We start from the raw sequence: 22,015 nt of genomic DNA, 5'->3' as shown, positions 1-22,015 counted from the left end.
ACGCGCTATCTCAGAGTCCCGCCGGCACCCGCCAGCTCCCCCCACGGCGCCCGCCAGCCCCCCACGATGCCTGCCAGCCCCCCACAGCATCGACTGCACCCGCCGGCACCCGCCAGCCCCCCACAATGCCTGCCAGCGCCCCCATGGCACCCGCCAGCCCCCCACGGCATCGACTGCACCCGCCAGCGCCCGCCAGCTCCCCACATGGCGCCCGCCAGCCCCCCATGATGCCTGCCAGCCCCCCACGGCATCGACTGCACCCGCCGGCGCCCGCCAGCCCCCCACGATGCCTGCCAGCCCCCCACAGCATCGACTGCACCCGCCGGCACCCGCCAGCCCCCCACGATGCCTGCCAGCGCCCCCATGGCGCCCGCCAGCCCCCCACGGCATCGACTGCACCTGCCGGCGCCCGCCAGCCCCCCACGATGCCTGCCAACCCCCCACAGCATCGACTGCACCCGCCGGCGCCCGCCAGCTCCCCCCATGGCGCCCGCCAGCCCCCCACAGCATTGACTGCACCCGCCGGCACCCGCCAGCCCCCCCACGATGCCTGCCAGCCCCCCCATGGCACCCGCCAGCCCCCCACGGCATCGACTGCACCCGCCGGCGCCCGCCAGCTCCCCCCACGGCGCCCGCCAGCCCCCCCACGATGCCTGCCAGCCCCCCACAGCATCGACTGCACCCGCCGGCACCCGCCAGCCCCCCACGATGCCTGCCAGCCCCCCCATGGCACCTGCCAGCCCCCCACGGCATCGACTGCACCCGCCAGCGCCTGCCAGCCCCCCCCCACGGCGCCCGCCAGCCCCCCATGATGCCTGCCAGCCCCCCACAGCATCGACTGCACCCGCCGGCACCCGCCAGCCCCCCACGATGCCTGCCAGCGCCCCCATGGCACCCGCCAGCCCCCCACGGCATCGACTGCACCCGCCGGCGCCCGCCAGCTCCCCCCATGGCGCCCGCCAGCCCCCCACAGCATCGACTGCACCCGCCGGCACCCGCCAGCCCCCCACGATGCCTGCCAGCGCCCCCATGGCACCCGCCAGCCCCCCACGGCATCGACTGCACCCGCCAGCGCCCGCCAGCTCCCCCCATGGCGCCCGCCAGCCCCCCACGATGCCTGCCAGCCCCCCACAGCATCGATTGCACCCGCCGGCACCCGCCAGCCCCCCACGATGCCTGCCAGCCCCCCCATGGCACCTGCCAGCCCCCCACGGCATCGACTGCACCCGCCAGCGCCTGCCAGCCCCCCCCACGGCGCCCGCCAGCCCCCATGATGCCTGCCAGCCCCCCACAGCATCGACTGCACCCGCCGGCACCCGCCAGCCCCCCACGATGCCTGCCAGCGCCCCCATGGCACCCGCCAGCCCCCCACGGCATCGACTGCACCCGCCAGCGCCCGCCAGCCCCCCACGATGCCTGCCAGCGCCCCCATGGCACCCGCCAGCCCCCCACGGCATCGACTGCACCCGGCAGCACCCGCCAGCCCCCCACGATGCCTGCCAGCGCCCCCATGGCACCCGCCAGCCCCCCACGGCATCGACTGCACCCGCCGGCGCCCGCCAGCTCCCCCCACGGCGCCCGCCAGCCCCCCCCACGATGCCTGCCAGCCCCCCACAGCATCGACTGCACCCGCCAGCGCCTGCCAGCCCCCCCACGGCGCCCGCCAGCCCCCCACGATGCCTGCCAGCCCCCCACAGCATCGACTGCACCCGCCGGCGCCCGCCAGCCCCCCCCATGGCGCCCGCCAGCCCCCCACGGCGCCCGCCAGCCCCCCACGGCATCGACTGCACCCGCCGGCACCCGCCAGCCCCCCACGATGCCTGACAGCCCCCCCATGGCACCCGCCAGCCCCCCACAGCATCGACTGCACCCGCCGGCACCCGCCAGCCCCCCACGATGCCTGCCAGCGCCCCCATGGCACCCGCCAGCCCCCCACGGCATCGACTGCACCCGCCAGCGCCCGCCAGCTCCCCCCACGGCGCCCGCCAGCCCCCCCACGATGCCTGCCAGCCCCCACAGCATCGACTGCACCCGCCAGCGCCTGCCAGCCCCCCCCACGGCGCCCGCCAGCCCCCCACGATGCCTGCCAGCCCCCCACAGCATCGACTGCACCCGCCGGCGCCCGCCAGCCCCCCCCATGGCGCCCGCCAGCCCCCCACGGCATCGACTGCACCCGCCGGCACCCGCCAGCCCCCCACGATGCCTGCCAGCCCCCCACGGCATCGACTGCACCCGCCAGCGCCTGCCAGCCCCCCCCCACGGCGCCCGCCAGCCCCCCACGATGCCTGCCAGCCCCCACAGCATCGACTGCACCCGCCGGCGCCCGCCAGCCCCCCCCATGGCGCCCGCCAGCCCCCCACGGCATCGACTGCACCCGCCGGCACCCGCCAGCCCCCCACGATGCCTGACAGCCCCCCAGAGCATCGACTGCACCCGCCGGCACCCGCCAGCCCCCCACGATGCCTGCCAGCCCCCCCATGGCACCCGCCAGCCCCCCAAGGCATCGACTGCACCCGCCGGCGCCCGCCAGCTCCCCCCATGGCGCCCGCCAGCCCCCCACGATGCCTGCCAGCCCCCCACGGCATCGACTGCACCCGCCAGCGCCCGCCAGCTCCCCCCACGGCACCCGCCAGCCCCCCACGATGCCTGCCAGCCCTCCACAGCATCGACTGCACCCGCCGGCACCTGCCAGCCCCCCACAATGCCTGCCAGCCCCCCCATGGCACCCGCCAGCCCCCCACGGCATTGACTGCACCCGCCGGCGCCCGCCAGCTCCCCCCATGGCGCCCGCCAGCCCCCCACGATGCCTGCCAGCCCCCCACGGCATCGACTGCACCCGCCGGCACCCGCCAGCCCCCCACGATGCCTGCCAGCCCCCCACGGCATCGACTGCACCCACCGGCACCTGCCAGCCCCCCCTACGGCGCCCGCCAGCCCCCCACGATGCCTGCCAGCCCCCCCATGGCGCCCGCCAGCCCCCCACGGCATCGACTGCACCCGCCGGCGCCTGCCAGCCCCCCACGATGCCTGCCAGCCCCCCACTGCATCGACTGCACCCACCAGCCCCCCACGATGCCTGCCAGCCCCCCACAGCATCGACTGCACCCGCCGGCAACCGCCAGCCCCCCACCACAGCACCCGCCAGCCCCCCATGGCGCCCGCCAGCCCCCCATGGCATCAACTGCACCCGCCAGCGCCCGCCAGCCCCCCCACGATGCCTGCCAGCCCCCCCCACAGCACCCGCCAGCCCCCCACCGCATCGACTGCACCCGCCAGCGCCCGCCAGCCCCCCCGGCGCCCGCCAGCCCCCCCGACGGCATCGACTGCACCCGCCGCCGGCCCGCCAGCCCCCCCCACGGCACCCGCCAGCCCCCCCCGGCATCGACTGCACCCGCCGGCGCCCGCCAGCCCCACCCACGGCGCCCGCCAGCCCCCCACGGCATCGACTGCACCCGCCGGCGCCCGACAGCCCCCCATGATGCCTGCCAGCCCCCCATGGCATCGACTGCACCCGCCGGCGCCTGCCAGCCCCCTCACAGCACCCGCCAGCCCCCCACGGCATCGACTGCACCCACGGGCACCCGCCAGCCCCCCCCGGCGCCCGCCAGCCTCACCCACGGCATCGACTGCACCCGCCGGCGCCCGCCAGCCCCCCACGGCATCGACTGCACCCGCCGGCACCTGCCAGCCCCCCCCACGGCACCCGCCAGCCCCCCGCGGAATCAACTGCACCCGCCGGCGCCTGCCAGCCCCCCACGATGCCTGCCAGCCCCCCACGGCATCGACTGCACCTGCCAGCCCCCCCCATGGCGCCCACCAGCCCCCCACGATGCCTGCCAGCCCCCCACAGCATCGACTGCACCCGCCGGCAACCGCCAGCCCCCCCCATGGCGCCAGCCAGCCCCCCACGGCATCGACTGCACCCACGGGCGCCCACCAGCCCCCCACGGCATCGACTGCACCCGCCAGCGCCCGCCAGCCCCCCCCACGGCGCCCGCCAGCCCCCTCCACGATGCCTGCCAGCCCCCACGGCATCGACTGCACCCGCCAGCGCCTGCCAGCCCCCCCCATGGCGCCCGCCAGCCCCCCACGATGCCTGCCAGCCCCCCACGGCGCCCGCCAGACTTCCATGGCATCGACTCCATCCGCCAGCGCCCGCCAGCCCCCCACGGCATCGACTGCACCCGCCGGCGCCCGCCAGCCCCCCACGGCATCGACTGCACCTGCCGGCACCCGCCAGCCCCCCACGGCATCGACTGCACCGGCTGACGGTGGACTGGGACCCCCAGCACCAACCAGCCCCGCCCGCGACAGAGAGTCAGCCCCCTGGACACAGCCCGCGCCTACCGCCAGCCCCCACAAGGACCCTGCAGAGGACTCTCGGCTGGGGGGCGATATGGGGCTGGACTCAGGGAGGGGGGTGTGGGGTGGCTCCTGCCTGGGGTTTTGTCGGCGGGGAGGGGAGGGGAGATTGCACCAGCACGGCCATAAAGGAGGGTTCAGAACTCAGGGGGGTTTGGTGTCTGACCGGGGGATCCGGGATCAGAACCAGTCGGGTTCCCCCCGGGCGCCAGTCCAGCCCCACGGCCCAGCTGGGGGGCGGGGCACTGACATGCCCTAGAGGCGCTGGGCGGGGGCTGTGGCTGGCAGGCGAGATCCTGGCGCCCAGCCCGGCCCGCACACAGAGCCGGCCCAGGCGGGGGAAGGGAGGCCGGGGCAGCAGCTCCCTGCGATACCCCTGGCAGGGCCAGGGCGGAGCTCGCGGCTGAATCCCCGCCCCCCGGCCCCCATTTGCTCAGCCCAGCGCCCTGCCCCCCAGCACAGGGGCTGGGAAAGAGCCGACAGATACAGGGTGCAGGCAGAAACGGGGCATGGCCTGCCCCAGAGGAACCCAGGAGTCCTGGCACCCAGCCCCCCCCACTCTAACCCACCAGACCCCACTCCCCTCCCAGAGCCAGGAGAGAACCCAGGAGTCCTGGCTCCCAGCCCCCCCCCCCCGCTCTAACCCACCAGCCCCACTCTCAGAGCCAGGGAGAGAACCCAGGAGTCCTGGCTCCCAGCCCCCCCCCCCGCTCTAACCCACCAGCCCCCACTCTCAGAGCCAGGGAGAGAACCCAGGAGTCCTGGCTCCCAGCTCCCCCCCCTCTAACCCACCAGCCCCCACTCCCCTCTCAGAGCCGGGGAGAGAACCCAGGAGTCCTGGCTCCCAGCCCTGCCCCCCAGCACAGGGGCTGGGAAAGAGCCGACAGATACAGGGTGCAGGCAGACACGGGGCATGGCCTGCCCCAGAGGAACCCAGGAGTCCTGGCTTCCAACCCCCCCCGCTCTAACCCACCAGCCCCCACTCCCCTCCCAGAGTCGGGGACAGAACCCAGGAGTCCTGGCACCCAGCCCCCCCACTCTAACCCACCAGCCCCCACTCCCCTCCCAGAGCCGGGGAGAGAACCCAGGCGTCCGGCTGGAATGACAGAGGCCGGGTGCGGGGTGCGATAGTTTATTCCGTCCATCGCCCGGGGTGGGGGGCGGCGTGTGGGTGGCGCCCCCCCTCAGGCGGCGGCGAAGCGCGGCAGCTGGTTGCCCAGGAGGACCTTCCGCTCCACGCCCTGCTCCGTGATGGCGGCCAGCCGGATCACCCCGCCGCTGGATCCGTCCCGGTCCATGGCCAACGCCAGCGCTGCAAGGGGAGGGGAGAGCAGAGCGCCGTCAGGGGGGAGGGGCGCACCCGGACTCCTGGGTCCCCCCCTCTGCCCAGCGGCTGGGAGGGGCGGGGGCAGGACGTACCGTTGGCCGTGAAGCTCAGACATTCCTCCTGGCTCATGCCCGGCTTGTAGGAGGCGTCGACGAAGCCGTAGACGTAGGAGCTGCCCGAGCCGCCCACCGAGAAGGGCTGACGGACCATCATCCCGCCCATGGGCACCGAGAACACCTGGGGAGAGAGAGACAGCGAGCACCTCTGGGGGGCGGCGGGCGACCCGGGGCCCCTCGCCGAGACGCGCCGTGCTCTGGGGCGGGGCGCCGGGCGACCCGGGGCCCCCTCGCCGAGACGCGCCGTGCTCTGGGGCGGGGCGCCGGGCGACCCGGGGCCCCTCGCCGAGACGCGCCGTGCTCTGGGGCGGGGCGCCGGGCGACCCGGGGCCCCTCGCCGAGACGCGCCGTGCTCTGGGGCGGGGCGCCGGGCGACCCGGGGCCCCTCGCCGAGACGCGCCGTGCTCTGGGGCGGGGCGCCGGGCGACCCGGGGCCCCTCGCCGAGACGCGCCCAGCTCTGGGGCGGGGCGCCGGGCGACCCGGGGCCCCGCGCCGAGACGCGCCCAGCTCTGGGGCGGGGCGCCGGGCGACCCGGGGCCCCGCGCCGAGACGCGCCCAGCTCTGGGGCGGGGCGCCGGGCGACCCGGGGCCCCGCGCCGAGACGCGCCCAGCTCTGGGGCGGGGCGCCGGGCGACCCGGGGCCCCGCGCCGAGACGCGCCCAGCTCTGGGGCGGGGCGCCGGGCGACCCGGGGCCCCGCGCCGAGACGCGCCCAGCTCTCGGGCGGGGCGCCGGGCGACCCGGGGCCCCGCGCCGAGACGCGCCCAGCTCTGGGGCGGGGCGCCGGGCGACCCGGGGCCCCGCGCCGAGACGCGCCCAGCTCTGGGGCGGGGCGCCGGGCGACCCGGGGCCCCGCGCCGAGACGCGCCCAGCTCTGGGGCGGGGCGCCGGGCGACCCGGGGCCCCGCGCCGAGACGCGCCCAGCTCTGGGGCGGGGCGCCGGGCGACCCGGGGCCCCGCGCCGAGACGCGCCCAGCTCTGGGGCGGGGCGCCGGGCGACCCGGGGCCCCTCGCCGAGACGCGCCCAGCTCTGGGGCGGGGCGCCGGGCGACCCGGGGCCCCTCGCCGAGACGCGGCCAGCTCTGGGGCGGGGCGCCGGGCGACCCGGGGCCCCTCGCCGAGACGCGCCGTGCTCTGGGGCGGGGCGCCGGGCGACCCGGGGCCCCGCGCCGAGACGCGCCCAGCTCTGGGGCGGGGCGCCGGGCGACCCGGGGCCCCGCGCCGAGACGCGCCCAGCTCTGGGGCGGGGCGCCGGGCGACCCGGGGCCCCGCGCCGAGACGCGCCCAGCTCTGGGGCGGGGCGCCGGGCGACCCGGGGCCCCGCGCCGAGACGCGCCCAGCTCTGGGGCGGGGCGCCGGGCGACCCGGGGCCCCGCGCCGAGACGCGCCCAGCTCTGGGGCGGGGCGCCGGGCGACCCGGGGCCCCGCGCCGAGACGCGCCCAGCTCTGGGGCGGGGCGCCGGGCGACCCGGGGCCCCCGCGCCGAGACGCGCCCAGCTCTGGGGCGGGGCGCCGGGCGACCCGGGGCCCCTCGCCGAGACGCGGCCAGCTCTGGGGCGGGGCGCCGGGCGACCCGGGGCCCCTCGCCGAGACGCGCCGTGCTCTGGGGCGGGGCGCCGGGCGACCCGGGGCCCCGCGCCGAGACGCGCCCAGCTCTGGGGCGGGGCGCCGGGCGACCCGGGGCCCCGCGCCGAGACGCGCCCAGCTCTGGGGCGGGGCGCCGGGCGACCCGGGGCCCCGCGCCGAGACGCGCCCAGCTCTGGGGCGGGGCGCCGGGCGACCCGGGGCCCCGCGCCGAGACGCGCCCAGCTCTGGGGCGGGGCGCCGGGCGACCCGGGGCCCCGCGCCGAGACGCGCCCAGCTCTGGGGCGGGGCGCCGGGCGACCCGGGGCCCCTCGCCGAGACGCGCCCAGCTCTGGGGCGGGGCGCCGGGCGACCCGGGGCCCCTCGCCGAGACGCGCCCAGCTCTGGGGCGGGGCGCCGGGCGACCCGGGGCCCCTCGCCGAGACGCGGCCAGCTCTGGGGCGGGGCGCCGGGCGACCCGGGGCCCCGCGCCGAGACGCGCCCAGCTCTGGGGCGGGGCGCCGGGCGACCCGGGGCCCCTCGCCGAGACGCGCCCAGCTCTGGGGCGGGGCGCCGGGCGACCCGGGGCCCCTCGCCGAGACGCGCCCAGCTCTGGGGCGGGGCGCCGGGCGACCCGGGGCCCCTCGCCGAGACGCGCCCAGCTCTGGGGCGGGGCGCCGGGCGACCCGGGGCCCCTCGCCGAGACGCGCCCAGCTCTGGGGCGGGGCGCCGGGCGACCCGGGGCCCCTCGCCCGGCGGGCGGCTGTTTCAGACGCGGCGCAGGGCTCTGGACAGGAAGTGAAGGACCCTGTATCTCAGGGACACTCCATGGGGGCAGAGATTGGAGGATGCAGAACGGAAGGGACATGGGGCCCAGGTGCCGGCCCTGCCTGCCAGGGGAGACCCCCCAGCGCCACCGGGAGCACCGGGGCAGCCCTGGCTCCGCAGCGCCCCCGGTGGCCGGGCCCCGGTACCCCGCCCGCCGGGCTCACCTGCCCCCCCTTGCGCCTGTCCCAGCCGGCGACGATGACGCTGGCCATGAGGTCCTCGCGGTACCGGTAACACATCTCCTTGAAGAGGCTGGCGGCCGTGTGCACCAGGGGCGGCTCGTCCAGCTCGATGCTGCGGGGCAGGGAACCGCCGTCAGGGGCCTGGCGGGCTGCGGGGGGCGGGCCTGTCCCCTCCAGCGGGTTTGGGGGGCCTGGCGGGCTCCGGGGGGCGGGAATGGGGCACGGGCCTGTCCCCTCCAGCGGGTGTGGGGGGCCTGGCGGGCTCCGGGGGGGGGCGGGGAATGGGGCACGGGGCCTGTCCCCTCTAGGGGGTGCCGACTCCCACCGGCCGCAGGGGGGCCTGGCAGGCTCAGGGGGGCGGGGCCAGTACCTGTGGAAGCCCAGCTGATAGGCCATGGTGTTGACGATGGTGGGCGGGGAATGGACCAGGGCTGAGGGGGCGGGGCCAGAGCCGGGGCGGGGCCAGTACCTGTGGAAGCCCAGCTGATAGGCCACAGCATCAGCGATGGCGGGCGGGGAATGGACCTGGGGCTGAGGGGGCAGGGCCAGGGACCAGGGGGCGGGGCCAGGGACCTGTGGAAGCCCAGCTGATAGGCCACGGCATCAGCGATGGCGGGCGGGGAATGGACCTGGGGCAGAGGGGGCGGGGCCAGGGACCCAGGGGGCGGGGCCAGGGGCCCAGGGGGCGGGGCTGGTACCTGTGGAAGCCCAGCTGATAGGCCACGGCATCGGTGATGGCGGGCGGGGAACGGACCTGGGGCAGAGGGGGCGGGGCCAGGGGCCCAGGGGGCGGGGCCGGTACCTGTGGAAGCCCAGCTGATAGGCCACGGCATCGGCAATGGCCTGGGTGTCGGCGGCGGAGCCGGAGCGGCAGCAGAAGATGCGCTCGTGGATTGGCGTCAGTTTGTCCGTCACCCGATTGGCTACGTAGGAGCTGCGGGAGGCGGAGCCGGATCATGCCCCGCCCCCGGGGACCCCCCCCTAACCCGGCCCCCGACACCCCCCCGAGCCCCGGGGACTCCCCCAACCCGGCCCCCGACACCCCCCCGAGCCCCGGGGACCCCCCCCAACCCGGCCCCCACTCCCCCCCCCCAGCCCCGGGGACCCCCCCCAACCCGGCCCCCACTCCCCCCCCCCAGCCCCGGGGACCCCCCCCAACCCGGCCCCCACTCCCCCCCCCCAGCCCCGGGGACCCCCCAACCCGGCCCCCACTCCCCCCCGAGCCCCGGGGACCCCCCCCAACCCGTCCCCCACTCCCCCCCCCGAGCCCCGGGGACCCCCCCAACCCGTCCCCCACTCCCCCCCCCGAGCCCCGGGGACCCCCCCCAACCCGTCCCCCACTCCCCCCCCCGAGCCCCGGGGACCCCCCCCAACCCGTCCCCCACTCCCCCCCCCGAGCCCCGGGGACCCCCCCCAACCCGTCCCCCACTCCCCCCCCGAGCCCCGGGGACCCCCCCCAACCCGTCCCCCACTCCCCCCCCCGAGCCCCGGGGACCCCCCCCAACCCGTCCCCCACTCCCCCCCCCGAGCCCCGGGGACCCCCCCCAACCCGTCCCCCACTCCCCCCCCCGAGCCCCGGGGACCCCCCAACCCGGCCCCCACTCCCCCCCCCCGAGCCCCGGGGACCCCCCCAACCCGGCCCCCACTCCCCCCCCCCGAGCCCCGGGGACCCCCCCCAACCCGGCCCCCACTCCCCCCCCCGAGCCCCGGGGACCCCCCCCAACCCGGCCCCCACTCCCCCCCCGAGCCCCGGGGACCCCCCCCAACCCGGCCCCCACTCCCCCCGAGCCCCCGGGGACCCCCCCAACCCGTCCCCCACTCCCCCCCCGAGCCCCGGGGACCCCCCCAACCCGTCCCCCACTCCCCCCCCGAGCCCCCGGGACCCCTAAGGTCACGAAGCCCCCGCGGACAGGGAGCTAGATCCAGCCGCCGACGGGAGCCCGCCCGCCCCTCGGACGCGGGCCCCGGGGGGGCCGGGGAGACCCCTTGCGAGAACGAGGGCCCGGCCCGGGCCTGAGACCGACACAAACCCATCGGCGGGGGGGGGGGGAGCTGCGGACCAGCCCCCCCGCCCCCCACCCCCCCGCCCCGCTCACCCCGTGGTGGTCCGGGAGTCGGCGCCGATCACGACCCCCCCGTCGAACTCCACGGCGATGATGGTCGTCTGGGGGGAGAAGGGGGAGTGAGTGCGGCCCCCGCCCCGGCCCCTGGGGGCCAGACAGCCCCGGGGGGGGGCCTTGAGTCCTCCTGAGACCCCCCCTCGCCCCACAACCCCCCCACGCACCTCCCACCCCCTCTGCCCCCTGTCCCCACCCCTCCAAACCCCCCCCGGGACTCCCCTCTGCCCCCCCAGGGGCCCCCCAAACACCCCCGCCTCCACCGTCCCCGCCCCTAACCCCCCCGGGGACCCCCCCCGCCCCCCTGCCCCCCCACCCCTAACCCCCCCGGGACCCCTCCTCGCCCCCCTGCCCCCCCCTCTGCCCCCCAACCCCCCGCCCCTAACCCCCCGGGACCCCTCCTCGCCCCCCTGCCCCCAACCCCCCCGCCCCTAACCCCCCGGGACCCCTCCTCGCCCCCCTGCCCCCCAACCCCCCTGCCCCTAACCCCCCCGGGACCCCTCCTCGCCCCTCCCACCCCCCCTGCCCCCCAAATCCCCCCGGGGACCCCTCCTCATCCCCCTGCCCCCCCTCTGCCCCCCAACCCCCCCGCCCCTAACCCCCCCGGGACCCCTCCTCGCCCCTCCCACCCCCTCTGCCCCCCAACCCCCCCCGCCCCTAACCCCCCCGGGACCCCTCCTCGCCCCTCCCAGCCCCTCTGCCCCCTAACCCCCCCGGGGACCCCTCCTCATCCCCCTGCCCCCCCTCTGCCCCCCAACCCCCCCCGCCCCTAACCCCCCCGGGGAACCCCCCGCCCCCCCGGGATCCTCCTCGCCCCTCCCAGCCCCCCGCCCCCTCTGCCCCCCCGGGGCCCCCCCGCTCACCCCGGTGCTCAGGGGCCGCCCCGCCCAGTCCGGGAACCGCCCCGCGGGCCCGACCCCGACCCCGGCCACCGCCGCCGCCGCCATGTTCCCCGGCACCGCGCGACACTGTCGCAAAACCGGCCCCTGCGCGCGGCGGGGAGGATGGCTAAGCGGTTTTACGACACTTCCCACTTACCCGACCCCCCACCGCGCGGCCTCGCTTTACGGCAGCGCGAGACGGCTCTTTTTTCTCCGGGCGGGGGAAGGGGAGGACGGCGACGCTTTACGGCAACGCGCAGCCCTCGCGGCTTTGCCGTTTTACGGCAGCCGTCGGCGTCGCGCTTTACGGCGGGGAGGGGCATTCCGCCTTCGCCCCGTCTTTCCGACACCTGGCCCTTGCGTCACAGCGCCGAGGCGGAGTTCACGACACATGGGGCGGTGCTGCTTTACGGCGGTGGGGCAGCCAGGCTCCGGCGTTGCTTTACGGCAGCGGGTCCGATCCCCCCTTGCGACGCCAGCCGGGTCCGCTTTACGGCAGAACGGCCGCCGCGCGGGCCCCGCGCCCCGTAACCTCTGGCGGTGACGTCAGCATTTGTGTCCCTGACGTCACCAGGCTAGATTACGTCACCGAGCACGTCGTCGCGGCGTGATGACATCACACCTCACATGTGATGTCACAGTGATGTCGCCAGTGAGCCTGGCATCACCGTGATGTCACCGTTGGGGCTGTGATGTCAGCGGGGCCAGGTATGACGTCATCACGTCACGAGTGATGTCACCACCCCCCTCCCTAGCGTCTGGGGAGCCCCGGCTGAGCCGCCCCCATCTCTGCCCCACGGCCCCACCCCCGCCCTGCGTCCCCCCCCGTCCCTGCCCCACGGCCCCACCCCCGCCCTGCGCCCCCCCCCGTCCCCGCCCCGCGGCCCCACCCCGCCCTGCGTCCCCCCCCAGCCCCGCCCCACGGCCCCACCCCCGCCCTGCGTCCCCCCCACCCCCGCCCCGCAGCCCCACCCCCGCCCTGCGTCCCCCCCGTCCCTGTCCCACGGCCCCACCCCCGCCCTGCATCCCGCCGTCCCTGCCCCACGGCCCCACCCCCGCCCTGCGTCCCCCCCCAGCCCCGCCCCACGGCCCCACCCCCGCCCTGCATCCCCCCCCAGCCCCACCCCGCGGCCCCACCCCCGCCCTGCGTCCCCCCCGTCCCTGCCCCACGGCCCCACCCCCGCCCTGCGTCCCCCCCCAGCCCCGCGGCCCCACCCTGCCCTGCGTCCCCCCCGTCCCTGCCCCACGGCCCCACCCCCGCCCTGCGTCCCCCCCGTCCCTGCCCCACAGCCCCACCCCCGCCCTGCATCCCCCCCCAGCCCCGCCCTGCGTCCCCCCCCAGCCCCGCCCTCCCCCGTCCCTGCCCCACGGCCCCACCCCCGCCCTGCATCCCCCCCCAGCCCCGCCCCGCGGCCCCACCCCCGCCCTGCGTCCCCCCCGTCCCTGCCCCTCGGTCCCACCCCCGCCCTGAATCCCCCCCGTCCCTGCCCCACAGCCCCACCCCCGCCCTGCGTCCCCCCCCAGCCCCGCCCCATGGCCCCACCCCCGCCCTGCGTCCCCCCCGTCCCTGCCCACGCCTGGCGGGGGCTGCTCAGTTCACGAAGGGCAGGAGGCAGCCGGGGAGCGCGGCGCCCGCAGGGGTCACACGGCCCCCCTGAGACCCCCCCCGTGTCGTGCCTGGGGCTGCCCTGCTTTTCCATGGGGTGGGGGGACCCCTACACGATACTCCCCCCGAGGAGGCCCAGAGACCGGCCTGGCTGGGCGGCGAAAAGCGTCTCGTGACAAAAGACTCCAGCCACCACGTCGAGCTCGGGGCGTCTCTTTACTTGGCCCCGTTTCCGGGGCTTCTGGTTCACAACCGCGCCCAGCGCCCTGCCCAGGAGAGCCCAGCCGGCGCCCCCTAGAGGGGACAGGCCCCTGCCCCATTTCCTGCCTCCCCCGAGCCAGCCAGTCCCTGCCCTAGGGCCGGGGGGAGCCGGCGCCCCCGAGAGGGGTCAGGCCCCTGCCCCATTCCCCGCCCCCCTGAGCCAGCCAGTCCCCGCCCTGGGGCCGGGGGGAGCCGGCGCCCCCTAGAGGGGACAGGCCCCGTGCCCCATTCCCCGCCCCCCTGAGCCAGCCAGTCCCTGCCCTGGGGCCGGGGGGAGCCGGCGCCCCCCAGAGGGGTCAGGCCCCTGCCCGTTCCCCGCCCCCCTGAGTCAGCCAGTCCCCCCACCCTGTCCTCTCCGGCGCCCCCCGGCGACCACTCAGGGCAGCTCCAAGAGGCCACGGGCGGCGTAGAGCCGCTGGGTGACGTTATAGACTCCGGCGATGACGCCGACCGCGTCCAGGAGCACGGCCCGGGCCTCCCGCTCCCCCTCGGCGCAGACGAGCCCGTACAGCTCCTGGCGCGAGGGCAGGGCCAGGAAGGCCAGCCCGGCCGCCTGGCGCACCCACCAGCTGTGGTACGGGGCCAGGGCCGCCTGGTAGGCCTCGGCGCAGAGCTGGGAGGGGTCTTCCTCCGGCCCACTGCGGCTCAACTTCCCCAGGAACAGCTCCAGCCACTTGAGGGCCCGGTGGAGGCGGAGCAGGGTCCGGCAGCCCGAGGGGGGCCGGCCCGGGGGCAGTGCCCGGAGCCCCACCAGGCTGCGCCGCAGCTCGAAGGCCACCATGGCCTGCAGGGTGCGGTAGTGAGGGGCGTGCGGCCCCGCACGGTGCCCCTGCAGGATCTCCATCTTCGTCTGCGTCTCCCGGGCCAGGAGGCCGAAGGCAGCCCCCAGAGTGTCTATCAGTCTGCGGGGGAGAGAGAGAGGGGACAGCTGAGCCCTGGCCCGGCGCCGAGATGCGGCCACCTCTGGGGCGGGGCGGCTGGTGACGCGGGGACCCCTCTCCCGGCGCCGAGATGCGGCCACCTCTGGGGCGGGGCGGCCGGTGACGCGGGGACCCCTCTCCCGGCACTGAGACGCGGCCAGCTCTGGGGCAGGGCTGCCGGTGACTTGGGGACCCCTCGCCCGGCGCTGAGATGCGGCCACCTCTGGGGCGGGGCGGCCGGTGACGCGGGGACCCCTCTCCCGGCACTGAGACGCGGCCAGCTCTGGGGCAGGGCGGCCGGTGACGCGGGGACCCCTCGCCCGGCGCTGAGACGCGGCCACCTCTGGGGCAGGGCTGCTGGTGACTTGGGGACCCCTCGCCCGGCGCTGAGATGCGGCCACCTCTGGGGCGGGGCGGCCGGTGACGCGGGGACCCCTCGCCCGGCGCTGAGATGCGGCCACCTCTGGGGCGGGGCGGCCGGTGACGCGGGGACCCCTCTCCCGGCGCCGAGATGCGGCCACCTCTGGGGTGGGACAGCCGGTTGTACGGGGATGGACTCACTTGATCAGTTCTTTCCAGCCAGCCAGATACTCTCCCAGCAGGATTTCTCCGTCCGGAGTCACGCAGGCCCTGAAGGACGCCAGGAGGCGGCTGATCTGGAAGGCCTGGCCTGGGCAGCGGGGGGCCCGGGCCGGAGGGGGGATCCCATGCCTGGGGAGGGGCAGCCGGGAGCCGCTCGTCCGGGCGAGAAGGGGCGGCTGCAGAGGGGACACAAAGCAGACAGGTTCTCTGTGGGGCAGGTGCCGGGGGGGGGGGGCGAGCAGGAGGGGGGTCGGGATCAGGAAGTGGGGCAGGTGGAATGGGGAGGATTTGGGGTAGGATCAGGGGAGGAGCCGAATTTGGGACGGGGGGCAGGAGTCAGGGCTGGGAGGGGGGCAGGGTTTGCGGGGGAGGAGGACAAGGGGGGGGTCTCACCTTCCCGTCCTCTTCGGAGGGGGGCGTCTCCCCTCTGCCCCCGAGCCAGCCACAGGGCCACCCGCCCCGAACGCAGGCCGAGAGGTGCACCTCTGCTATTCCGGGGGGGGAGGACAGAGCTCAGAGACGCGGACAGACGGACAGTGCCCCCCGCCCATTCCCAGTGGTCTCCCCAGTTTGCACGGGGGGGGGCGCACACGCTAACGACACGCATGACACACACGGGGAGCTGCAGGCCTCCGGGTTTGCACACGCGAACCACGCACAAGCCTGCGGCCGGTGTGCTCGGCACGGGGGCAGGCCACACGCTAAGAACACGCCTGGTACATATGACAGCCCGCGCCGCCCCGAGCGCAGCCCCCCCACCCCGCCGTCCCACGGACTGACACAATCCGCCCCCCACCATGCTCATACAGAGCCCGGGGGACCAGGGGGGAGCCCGTGGCTGGGGGGCCCGGGGAGGGGGGGTTGACGGGGGGAGCAGGTCTGTGGGGCCGTCCTGCTCCCTCCCGGAGCCAGAGGCCGGTGTGGGTGCTAGGCGGGGGGTGGGGGTTGCTGAGGGGGGTGTCACCCAGTGGGGGGCCTGAGGGGTGGGGGTTGCTGAGGGGGGGTGTCACCCAGTGGGGGGCCTGAGGGAACTGGAGCAAGTGGGGGGGGGGGAGTCACACAGGGCCAGAGGTCAGCAGGGTGAGGGAGGGGGCAGTGGGGAGGCAGGCGGAGTTTGGGGGGTCTATGGGGCACGTGGGGGGCGGGGCTGGGGCAGTGCGTGTCCGCTGGGGTGAGGGGGTCACTTGTGGAGCTGGCGGCTGGTGGGGGGCAGTGGGGTGGGGGGCAGCGGGGTGGGGGGGTCACTCACGGAGCCGGAGGCTGGAGAGGAAGAGGAGGCCAAGCACGGCCGCAGTGGGGAGCAGCAGCCACGGCAGCCGCTGGGGGCCCATCCCCGCACACCCCGGCCCCACGGCGCCCGGCCCCACGGCCCTGAGCCCTGCCCCAGCCCGGCCCAGCTGCTCACCAAAGATAAGGGCCTGTTATCTGGGGCGGGGCTCCCATCCCCCCCCCCGGAGAGCCCCCCCCAGCCCCCTCCCGAGGGGAAATGCCCCATGTCCCTGTACCCTGGCCAAAGCGGCACTGGGCGGGGGGCTGTCGCGGGCTCCCCTCAGCCCCATGGATCAAACCCAGGGTGGCTGGAGGCCAGATGGGGGGGCGGGGAGCTGGTCGGGTTAAAAATTAACAGCTGAAGGGACTTTGCCCGATGGAGCGGAATGGGGGGAATGTGGGGGGAGAAGAAGGCTGGAGTATGGGGGCTCCCAGCCCCCACTCCCCTCCCAGCGACGGGGAGAGAACCCAGGTGTCCTGGCTCCCAGCCCCCCTGCTCTAACCCACCACCCCCCACTCCCCCAGAGCCGGGGAGAGAACCCAGGAGTCCTGGCTCCCAGCCCCCCTGCTCTAACCCACCACCCCCCACTCCCCCAGAGCCGGGGAGAGAACCCAGGAGTCCTGGCTCCCAGCCCCCACTCCCCTCTCAGAGCCAGGGAGAGAACCCAGGCGTCCGGGCTCCCAGCCCCCCCTGCTCTAACCCACCAGCCCCCACTCGCCTCCCAGAGCCGGGGAGAGAACCCAGGAGCCCTGGCTCCCAGCCCTGCCCCCCAGCACAGGGGCTGGGAAAGAGCCGACAGATACAGGGTGCAGGCAGAAACGGGGCATGGCCTGCCCCAGAGGAACCCAGGAGTCCTGGCACCCTGCCCCCCCCCACTCTAACCCACCAGACCCCACTCCCCTCCCAGAGCCAGGGAGAGAACCCAGGAGTCCTGGCTCCCAGCCCCCCCCTGCTCTAACCCACCAGTCCCCACTCTCAGAGCCAGGGAGAGAACCCAGGAGTCCTGGCTCCCAGCTCCCCCGCCCTCTAACCCACCAGCCCCCACTCCCCTCTCAGAGCCGGGGAGAGAACCCAGGAGTCCCCAGTTGCACAGACTCACCCGGGGGCGGCAGCTGGGGGGCAGCGGGAGGGCAGGGGGGGGGCTGAGGTTCCCCGTTGCACAGACTCAGTCCCACAGGGGTTGGTTAAGGTTTTATTCAGCAATAGCCTAGCTCGGTGCGGGTGGGGGGCCGGGGGACGGTTAGCAGGGGCTGAGTGGGGTCAGCTCTCCAGCTGGCATGGGACAGCCAGGGTGGGGGCTGGGGGGGGCAGTGCAGGGGCGTTCCCGGTCCCCAGGCGGGGGTACGGGGGGGACCAGTGGGGGGGCCGGGGAGTCTCATTTGAAGCGGCGCTCCTCGCCGGCTCTCCTTCGGGGCGCTCTCTGCCAGGCTCCTGGAGGGGGTGGGGGTGGCCCCGGACGCCTGGGTTCCTGCTGCCCCCGCAGCCACCGCAGCCCCACGAGGAGGGAGACCCCCAGGCCGTAGAGGCAGCTGGCGGCCAGCGACCCCAGGTAGCACCACCAGGCCGTCATCAGGATCCGGCCCAGGCTGGGGGCCCCTGCGGGGGAGAGGGGACAGTTAGGGGGGGCTGTGGCTGTGACCCCAAAGCGGGCCCAGGGGGAGGGTTGGGGGTCCCGTACCGGTGCTCTGGGGGGCGGCGCTCCCCGCGGTCCCATTGCCGAGAGGGTCGGGCGGCGAGACAGGGTCTCTGGGGGATACCAAGCAACCTGTGGGTGTGGGGAGAGACGAATCGGGGGGTGAAATACCGTGGGGGGAAGGGGAGAGTTTGGGGGTTCGGGGGGGGTCTCACCTTGCCGCCCGGCCCCCTTCAGCTTGGCGCTGCTCTGCTGGACCCGGGTCTCGTGCTCCACCCGGCAGGTCACCCGGGCTCCGTCCAGCCAGGCCCGGGGCAGGAGGCTGAGCACGCTGGCGGCTCCTGCCCCATCCCGGCCCTCCGCCGGCGGGGAGGCCTCCCCAGGGCCCGGCTCCCGCCCGTCCACCTGCCAGCGCAGCCGGACCGGCTCCGGGGAGAACCCCCAGGCCAGGCACAGGAAGGCCGGGCCGGCCGCCCACGCCGGGCCCAGCAGCGCCACCTCCGGCGGGCGCTGCTTCCCGGGGTCACCTGGAACCGGAGAGGGGAGAGGGTCAGGGCGGGGGGCGGCATCGGTGGGGCTCGGTTCTAGGTGGGTCCTGGGCTGCTCTAGGGACTTGGGGCTTGGTTGTGTGTGGGATCAAGACTGGGTTCGGGGGGGCTCCCAGTGTCAGCCTTAGGCTGGATCGGACCCAGAATGGTTCGGCATGTTCTCTAGATCGTTTCGGGGTGGGTTCTAGATCAGCCCGAGGCATTTCCCCCCGGCACGGCCCCCACGAATCACGTGCCAGCTCCAGAACATTTCCACGGCTCTGAGCTGGAAGGGCTCTGGGCACGTTCCAGGTCGAGTCGCGGCAGGTTCTAGATCGATTCGGGGTGGGTTCTAGATTGGACATGGGTGTCCCTCCCCGCCCGGCCCCCACGAACCATGTGCCAGCTCCAGAACATTTCCACGGCTCTGAGCTGGGCACGTTCTAGGTCGAGTCGCGGCAGGTTCTAGATCGATTCGGGGTGGGTTCTAGATCGGACGTGGGTGTCCCTCCCCGCCCGGCCCCCACGAACCACGTGCCAGCTCCAGAACATTTCCACGGCTCTGAGCTGGGCACGTTCTAGGTCGAGTCGCGGCAGGCTCTAGATCGATTCGGGGTGGGTTCTAGATCGGACGTGGGTGTCCCTCCCCGCCCGGCCCCCACGAGCCATGTGCCAGCTCCAGAACATTTCCACGGCTCTGAGCTGGGCACGTTCTAGGTCGAGTCGCGGCAGGTTCTAGATCGATTCGGGGTGGGTTCTAGATCGGACGTGGGTGTCCCTCCCCGCCCGGCCCCCACGAACCACGTGCCAGCTCCAGAACATTTCCACGGCTCTGAGCTGGGCACGTTCCAGGTCGAGTCGCGGCAGGTTCTAGATCGATTCGGGGTGGGTTCTAGATCGGACGTGGGTGTCCCTCCCCGCCCGGCCCCCACGAACCATGTGCCAGCTCCAGAACATTTCCACGGCTCTGAGCTGGACACGAGCTAGGTCGAGTCGCGGCAGGTTCTAGATCGACTCCGGGCGGGTTCTCGATCGGCCGTGGGTCTTCCCCCCCCGCACCGCCCCCACTGACCGCCTGCCAGCTCCAGAACATTTCCGTGGCTGGCTCTAGATTGATTTGGGGGCGGGCTCTCATTGGCTCGCCCGCTCTCGCTCTCTCTCTTCCGGCCGCAGCCCCGGCCGGCCCTGGGGGGCGCCGCTCCGGAGCCCGCTCCGGAACCCGCTCCGGAACGCCCCGCCGGGCTCTAGCCGGGCTCCGGGCCGGTTCCGGCCTGCTCACCTCCCAGGAGCAGGCGGGTGCCCTCTCCGAAGAGGTACCGGTTGGCGTACCAGACGGCGCAGTAGTACGTGCCGGCATCGGCGGGCTTCGCGTTGCCGATGGTGAGGCTGAAGGAGTTGGTGGCGCGCTCCAGGTCGGCGATGAAGCGCTCGGAGACGCCGGCCCCGTAGACGGGCTTGTTCCCCCCGGCCCGGTGGCTCAGCAGGAAGACGGGGCCCTGCCCGGGGGCCTGGTGGTACCAGGACAGGACGTGGGTGGTGATGTTGCTCCCCGACATCCGGCAGCGGAGCCGCGGGATCTTCTCGTCCACCACGTGGGATGGGGACGGCTGGGTCAGCCGGAGCGGCTCCCCCAGGGCCCCTGCGGGGAGCGGAGAGGGGTGAGATGGGCCTTGGGGGGCATGGATTGGGGGGGCTCACACACAGACCCCGACACTCGCACACACAGCCACTCACTAGTGGGTCAGAGCAGGGGGGCTGGGAGCCCGGACGCCTGGGTTCTCTCCCCAGCTCTGGGAGGGGAGTGGGGGCTGGTGGGTCAGAGCAGGGGGGGCTGGGAGCCCGGACGCCTGGGTTCTCTCCCCGGCTCAGGGAGGGGAGCGGGGGCTGGTGGGTTTAGAGCAGGGGGGCTGGGAGCCCGGACGCCTGGGTTCTCTCCCCAGCTCAGGGAGGGGAGCGGGGCTGGGGGGGTTAGAGCAGGGGGGCTGGGAGCCCGGACGCCTGGGTTCTCTCCCTGGCTCTGGGAGGGCAGTGGGGGCTGGGAGCCCGGACGCCTGGGTTCTCTCCCCAGCTCAGGGAGGGGAGCGGGGGCTGGTGGGTTTAGAGCAGGGGGGCTGGGAGCCCGGACGCCTGGGTTCTCTCCCCGGCTCAGGGAGGGGAGCGGGGGCTGGTGGGTTTAGAGCAGGGGGGCTGGGAGCCCGGACGCCTGGGTTCTCTCCCCGGCTCAGGCTGGTGGGTTTAGAGCAGGGGGGCTGGGAGCCGGGACAGGGGGTAGGGGCCCGAGGAGCCGTTACACAGGGCGTGTGTTCAGGGCTGCAGGGCGAGCTCACTGCGCACCCACCTAACCCGCCCCCCGCCGCTTCGCACCCCCCCCCGCGAACCTACATCTGCTGAGCCAGCCCCTTCCAAACCCCACAAGAGTCCAGCCAACCGTGGGGGGGGGCAGGCGGGGGCGACGTGGGCAGCCCTGGTGCCTCCACAGACAGAGAGAGGGGGGTAGAGATATCGACGGGGTTCTCCAGCATCCGTCCGTCCATCCGCCTGACCCTCCTGCCAGCCTTCCCTATGTCCCCCCCATCCATCCGTCTGCCCGTCTGTCCATCCAGCCCTATGTCCCCCCATCCGTCCGTCCGTCCCTCCTTCCATCCTTCCCTATGGCTCCCCATCCGTCCGTCCGTCTGCCTGTCCCTCCATCCATCCAGCCCTATGTCCCCCCTACCATCCATCTGTCCGCCTGTCCACCCATCCCTATGTCCCCCCATCCATCCGTCCGTCCTCCTGCCCCTCCTTCCTTCCTTCCCTATGTCCCCGCATCCATCCGTCCATCCATCCATCCAGCCCTTTGTCCCCCCATCCATCCATCCATCTGTCCAGCCAGCCAGCCAGCCCTATGTATCCCCATCCTCCCATCTGTCCATTCTTCTCTATGTATCCCCATCCATCCATCCATCCATCCATCCATCCATCTGTCCCCCCACCCATCTGCCTGTCAGTCCATCCATCCAAGCCAGCCCTATGTACCCCCATCTGTCCGACCGCCCATCCATCCGTCCTCATGCACCCCCTCTATCCATCCCCATAAAGCACCCATCCATCTATGGCTCCCCATTTCCCTGCTGGGGTGGGCCGACTCCATTTGTTCCATCCAGGCGCTATCCATCCCTGGGGTGTCCCCTCCCCAACTCCCGATTCCCCAGGTTTGGGGCTCCCCTGCCCTGCAGCGGCCTCACCCCCGAAGCAGAGAACGAGGAGGAAAAGGCCCATCGGAAGCTCCATGGCACCTCGGTCCCCGGGCGATTCTGCCTCCGTGATGGCGTTATGGGGCGGGACCCATTTCCTGACCCCCCCACCAGGGACGGGGTGGGGGTGGGGGTGACGTCAGAGGCGGCAGCGGGATGGACCCATCTCAGATGCAGACTCACCTCCTTCCGGGTGCTTCTGCCGCATCCGTCGCAGGCCTGGGTGGGGCCCCGGGAAGGGGAAACCGAGGCACAGCGAGCTGCTGGAATGGGCACAGGGTCAGCTGGGAACAGGACCCAGGCCTGCTGAGCCCCAGCCGGGGGGGGGTCAGGACAAGGCCAGGCTGGTGACAGTCAGATCCCAGCCGGGTAGCGGGACGGCACAGACGCACCCTCAGCCGGCTACACCCCGCCGTCCGCTCGGCTACAGCTGCATCGGGGTGAGAGGGTCGGCAAGGGCTGTCAGCGTGTAAAAGAGACAAAGCCCCTTCACGCACACTTGCAAACATGCACGCTCGTGCGAGCAGGTTCACACGTGCGAGCAGATCTGCACACATGCAAACACACTTGTGCAAACAGATTCACACACACAGAGCCATGTACG

The 22,015-nt window shown here is 75.4% G+C and overlaps 3 protein-coding genes across 5 annotated transcripts; all 3 read right to left on the bottom strand.

The window, feature by feature from the left end:
- Nucleotides 1–5,478: 5,478 nt before the first annotated feature.
- On the bottom strand, nucleotides 5,479–11,478 carry PSMB6 (proteasome 20S subunit beta 6). The gene is made up of 6 exons (XM_078850865.1): nucleotides 11,359–11,478; nucleotides 10,475–10,542; nucleotides 9,181–9,312; nucleotides 8,361–8,490; nucleotides 5,782–5,926; nucleotides 5,479–5,674 (listed from the first exon to the last, which is right to left on the bottom strand). The coding sequence occupies exons 1-6, from the start codon at nucleotides 11,440–11,442 to the stop codon at nucleotides 5,547–5,549; spliced, it is 687 nt and encodes a 228-aa protein (XP_078706991.1). The 5' UTR covers nucleotides 11,443–11,478; the 3' UTR covers nucleotides 5,479–5,546.
- Nucleotides 11,479–13,576: 2,098 nt separating this feature from the next.
- On the bottom strand, nucleotides 13,577–16,415 carry GLTPD2 (glycolipid transfer protein domain containing 2). 3 transcript variants are annotated; one of them, XM_078850891.1, is made up of 4 exons: nucleotides 15,995–16,153; nucleotides 15,139–15,233; nucleotides 14,725–14,921; nucleotides 13,577–14,145 (listed from the first exon to the last, which is right to left on the bottom strand). In XM_078850891.1, the coding sequence occupies exons 1-4, from the start codon at nucleotides 16,074–16,076 to the stop codon at nucleotides 13,620–13,622; spliced, it is 900 nt and encodes a 299-aa protein (XP_078707017.1). In that variant the 5' UTR covers nucleotides 16,077–16,153; the 3' UTR covers nucleotides 13,577–13,619. The 3 variants fall into 3 exon arrangements, with proteins under 3 accessions (XP_078707017.1, XP_078707018.1, XP_078707016.1); XM_078850892.1 differs by having other exon boundaries at nucleotides 15,139–15,230; XM_078850890.1 differs by lacking the exon at nucleotides 15,139–15,233 and having other exon boundaries at nucleotides 15,995–16,415.
- A 3,004-nt stretch (nucleotides 16,416–19,419) lies between these two features.
- Nucleotides 19,420–21,619, bottom strand: LOC140904132 (immunoglobulin lambda variable 5-39). Its single transcript, XM_078850802.1, has 2 exons — nucleotides 21,595–21,619; nucleotides 19,420–19,814 (listed from the first exon to the last, which is right to left on the bottom strand). The coding sequence occupies exons 1-2, from the start codon at nucleotides 21,617–21,619 to the stop codon at nucleotides 19,420–19,422; spliced, it is 420 nt and encodes a 139-aa protein (XP_078706928.1).
- Between the last annotated feature and the right edge of the window lie 396 nt (nucleotides 21,620–22,015).

This window comes from Lepidochelys kempii, chromosome 28 (genome assembly GCF_965140285.1).
Source record: "Lepidochelys kempii isolate rLepKem1 chromosome 28, rLepKem1.hap1, whole genome shotgun sequence".
NCBI classification, from domain to species: domain Eukaryota; kingdom Metazoa; phylum Chordata; order Testudines; family Cheloniidae; genus Lepidochelys; species Lepidochelys kempii.
Note: the sequence above shows the minus strand (reverse complement) of the source record. Positions and strands in the feature narration are given on the sequence as shown.

What these genes read in the sequence shown, in the direction of transcription:
- LOC140904132 (XM_078850802.1), bottom strand. Translation starts at nt 21,619, where the DNA reads ATGCGGCAGAAGCACCCGGAAGGAG. An exon ending in GCAGAAGCACCCGGAAGGAG is followed by an intron (nt 19,815 to 21,594) that starts GTGAGTCTGCAT and finishes CGCTCCCCGCAG; the next exon opens with GGGCCCTGGGGGAGCCGCTC.
- PSMB6 (XM_078850865.1), bottom strand. Translation starts at nt 11,442, where the DNA reads ATGGCGGCGGCGGCGGTGGCCGGGGTCGGGGTCGGGCCCGCGGGGCGG. An exon ending in TATCAGCTGGGCTTCCACAG is followed by an intron (nt 8,491 to 9,180) that starts GTACCGGCCCCG and finishes CCTGCCCCGCAG; the next exon opens with CATCGAGCTGGACGAGCCGC. An exon ending in ACAGGCGCAAGGGGGGGCAG is followed by an intron (nt 5,927 to 8,360) that starts GTGAGCCCGGCG and finishes CTCTCTCCCCAG; the next exon opens with GTGTTCTCGGTGCCCATGGG.
- GLTPD2 (XM_078850890.1), bottom strand. Translation starts at nt 16,240, where the DNA reads ATGGGGCATTTCCCCTCGGGAGGGGGCTGGGGGGGGCTCTCCGGGGGG. An exon ending in CCTCTCCAGCCTCCGGCTCC is followed by an intron (nt 14,922 to 15,994) that starts GTGAGTGACCCC and finishes TCCCCTCTGCAG; the next exon opens with CCGCCCCTTCTCGCCCGGAC. An exon ending in GGCTGGAAAGAACTGATCAA is followed by an intron (nt 14,146 to 14,724) that starts GTGAGTCCATCC and finishes TCTCCCCCGCAG; the next exon opens with ACTGATAGACACTCTGGGGG.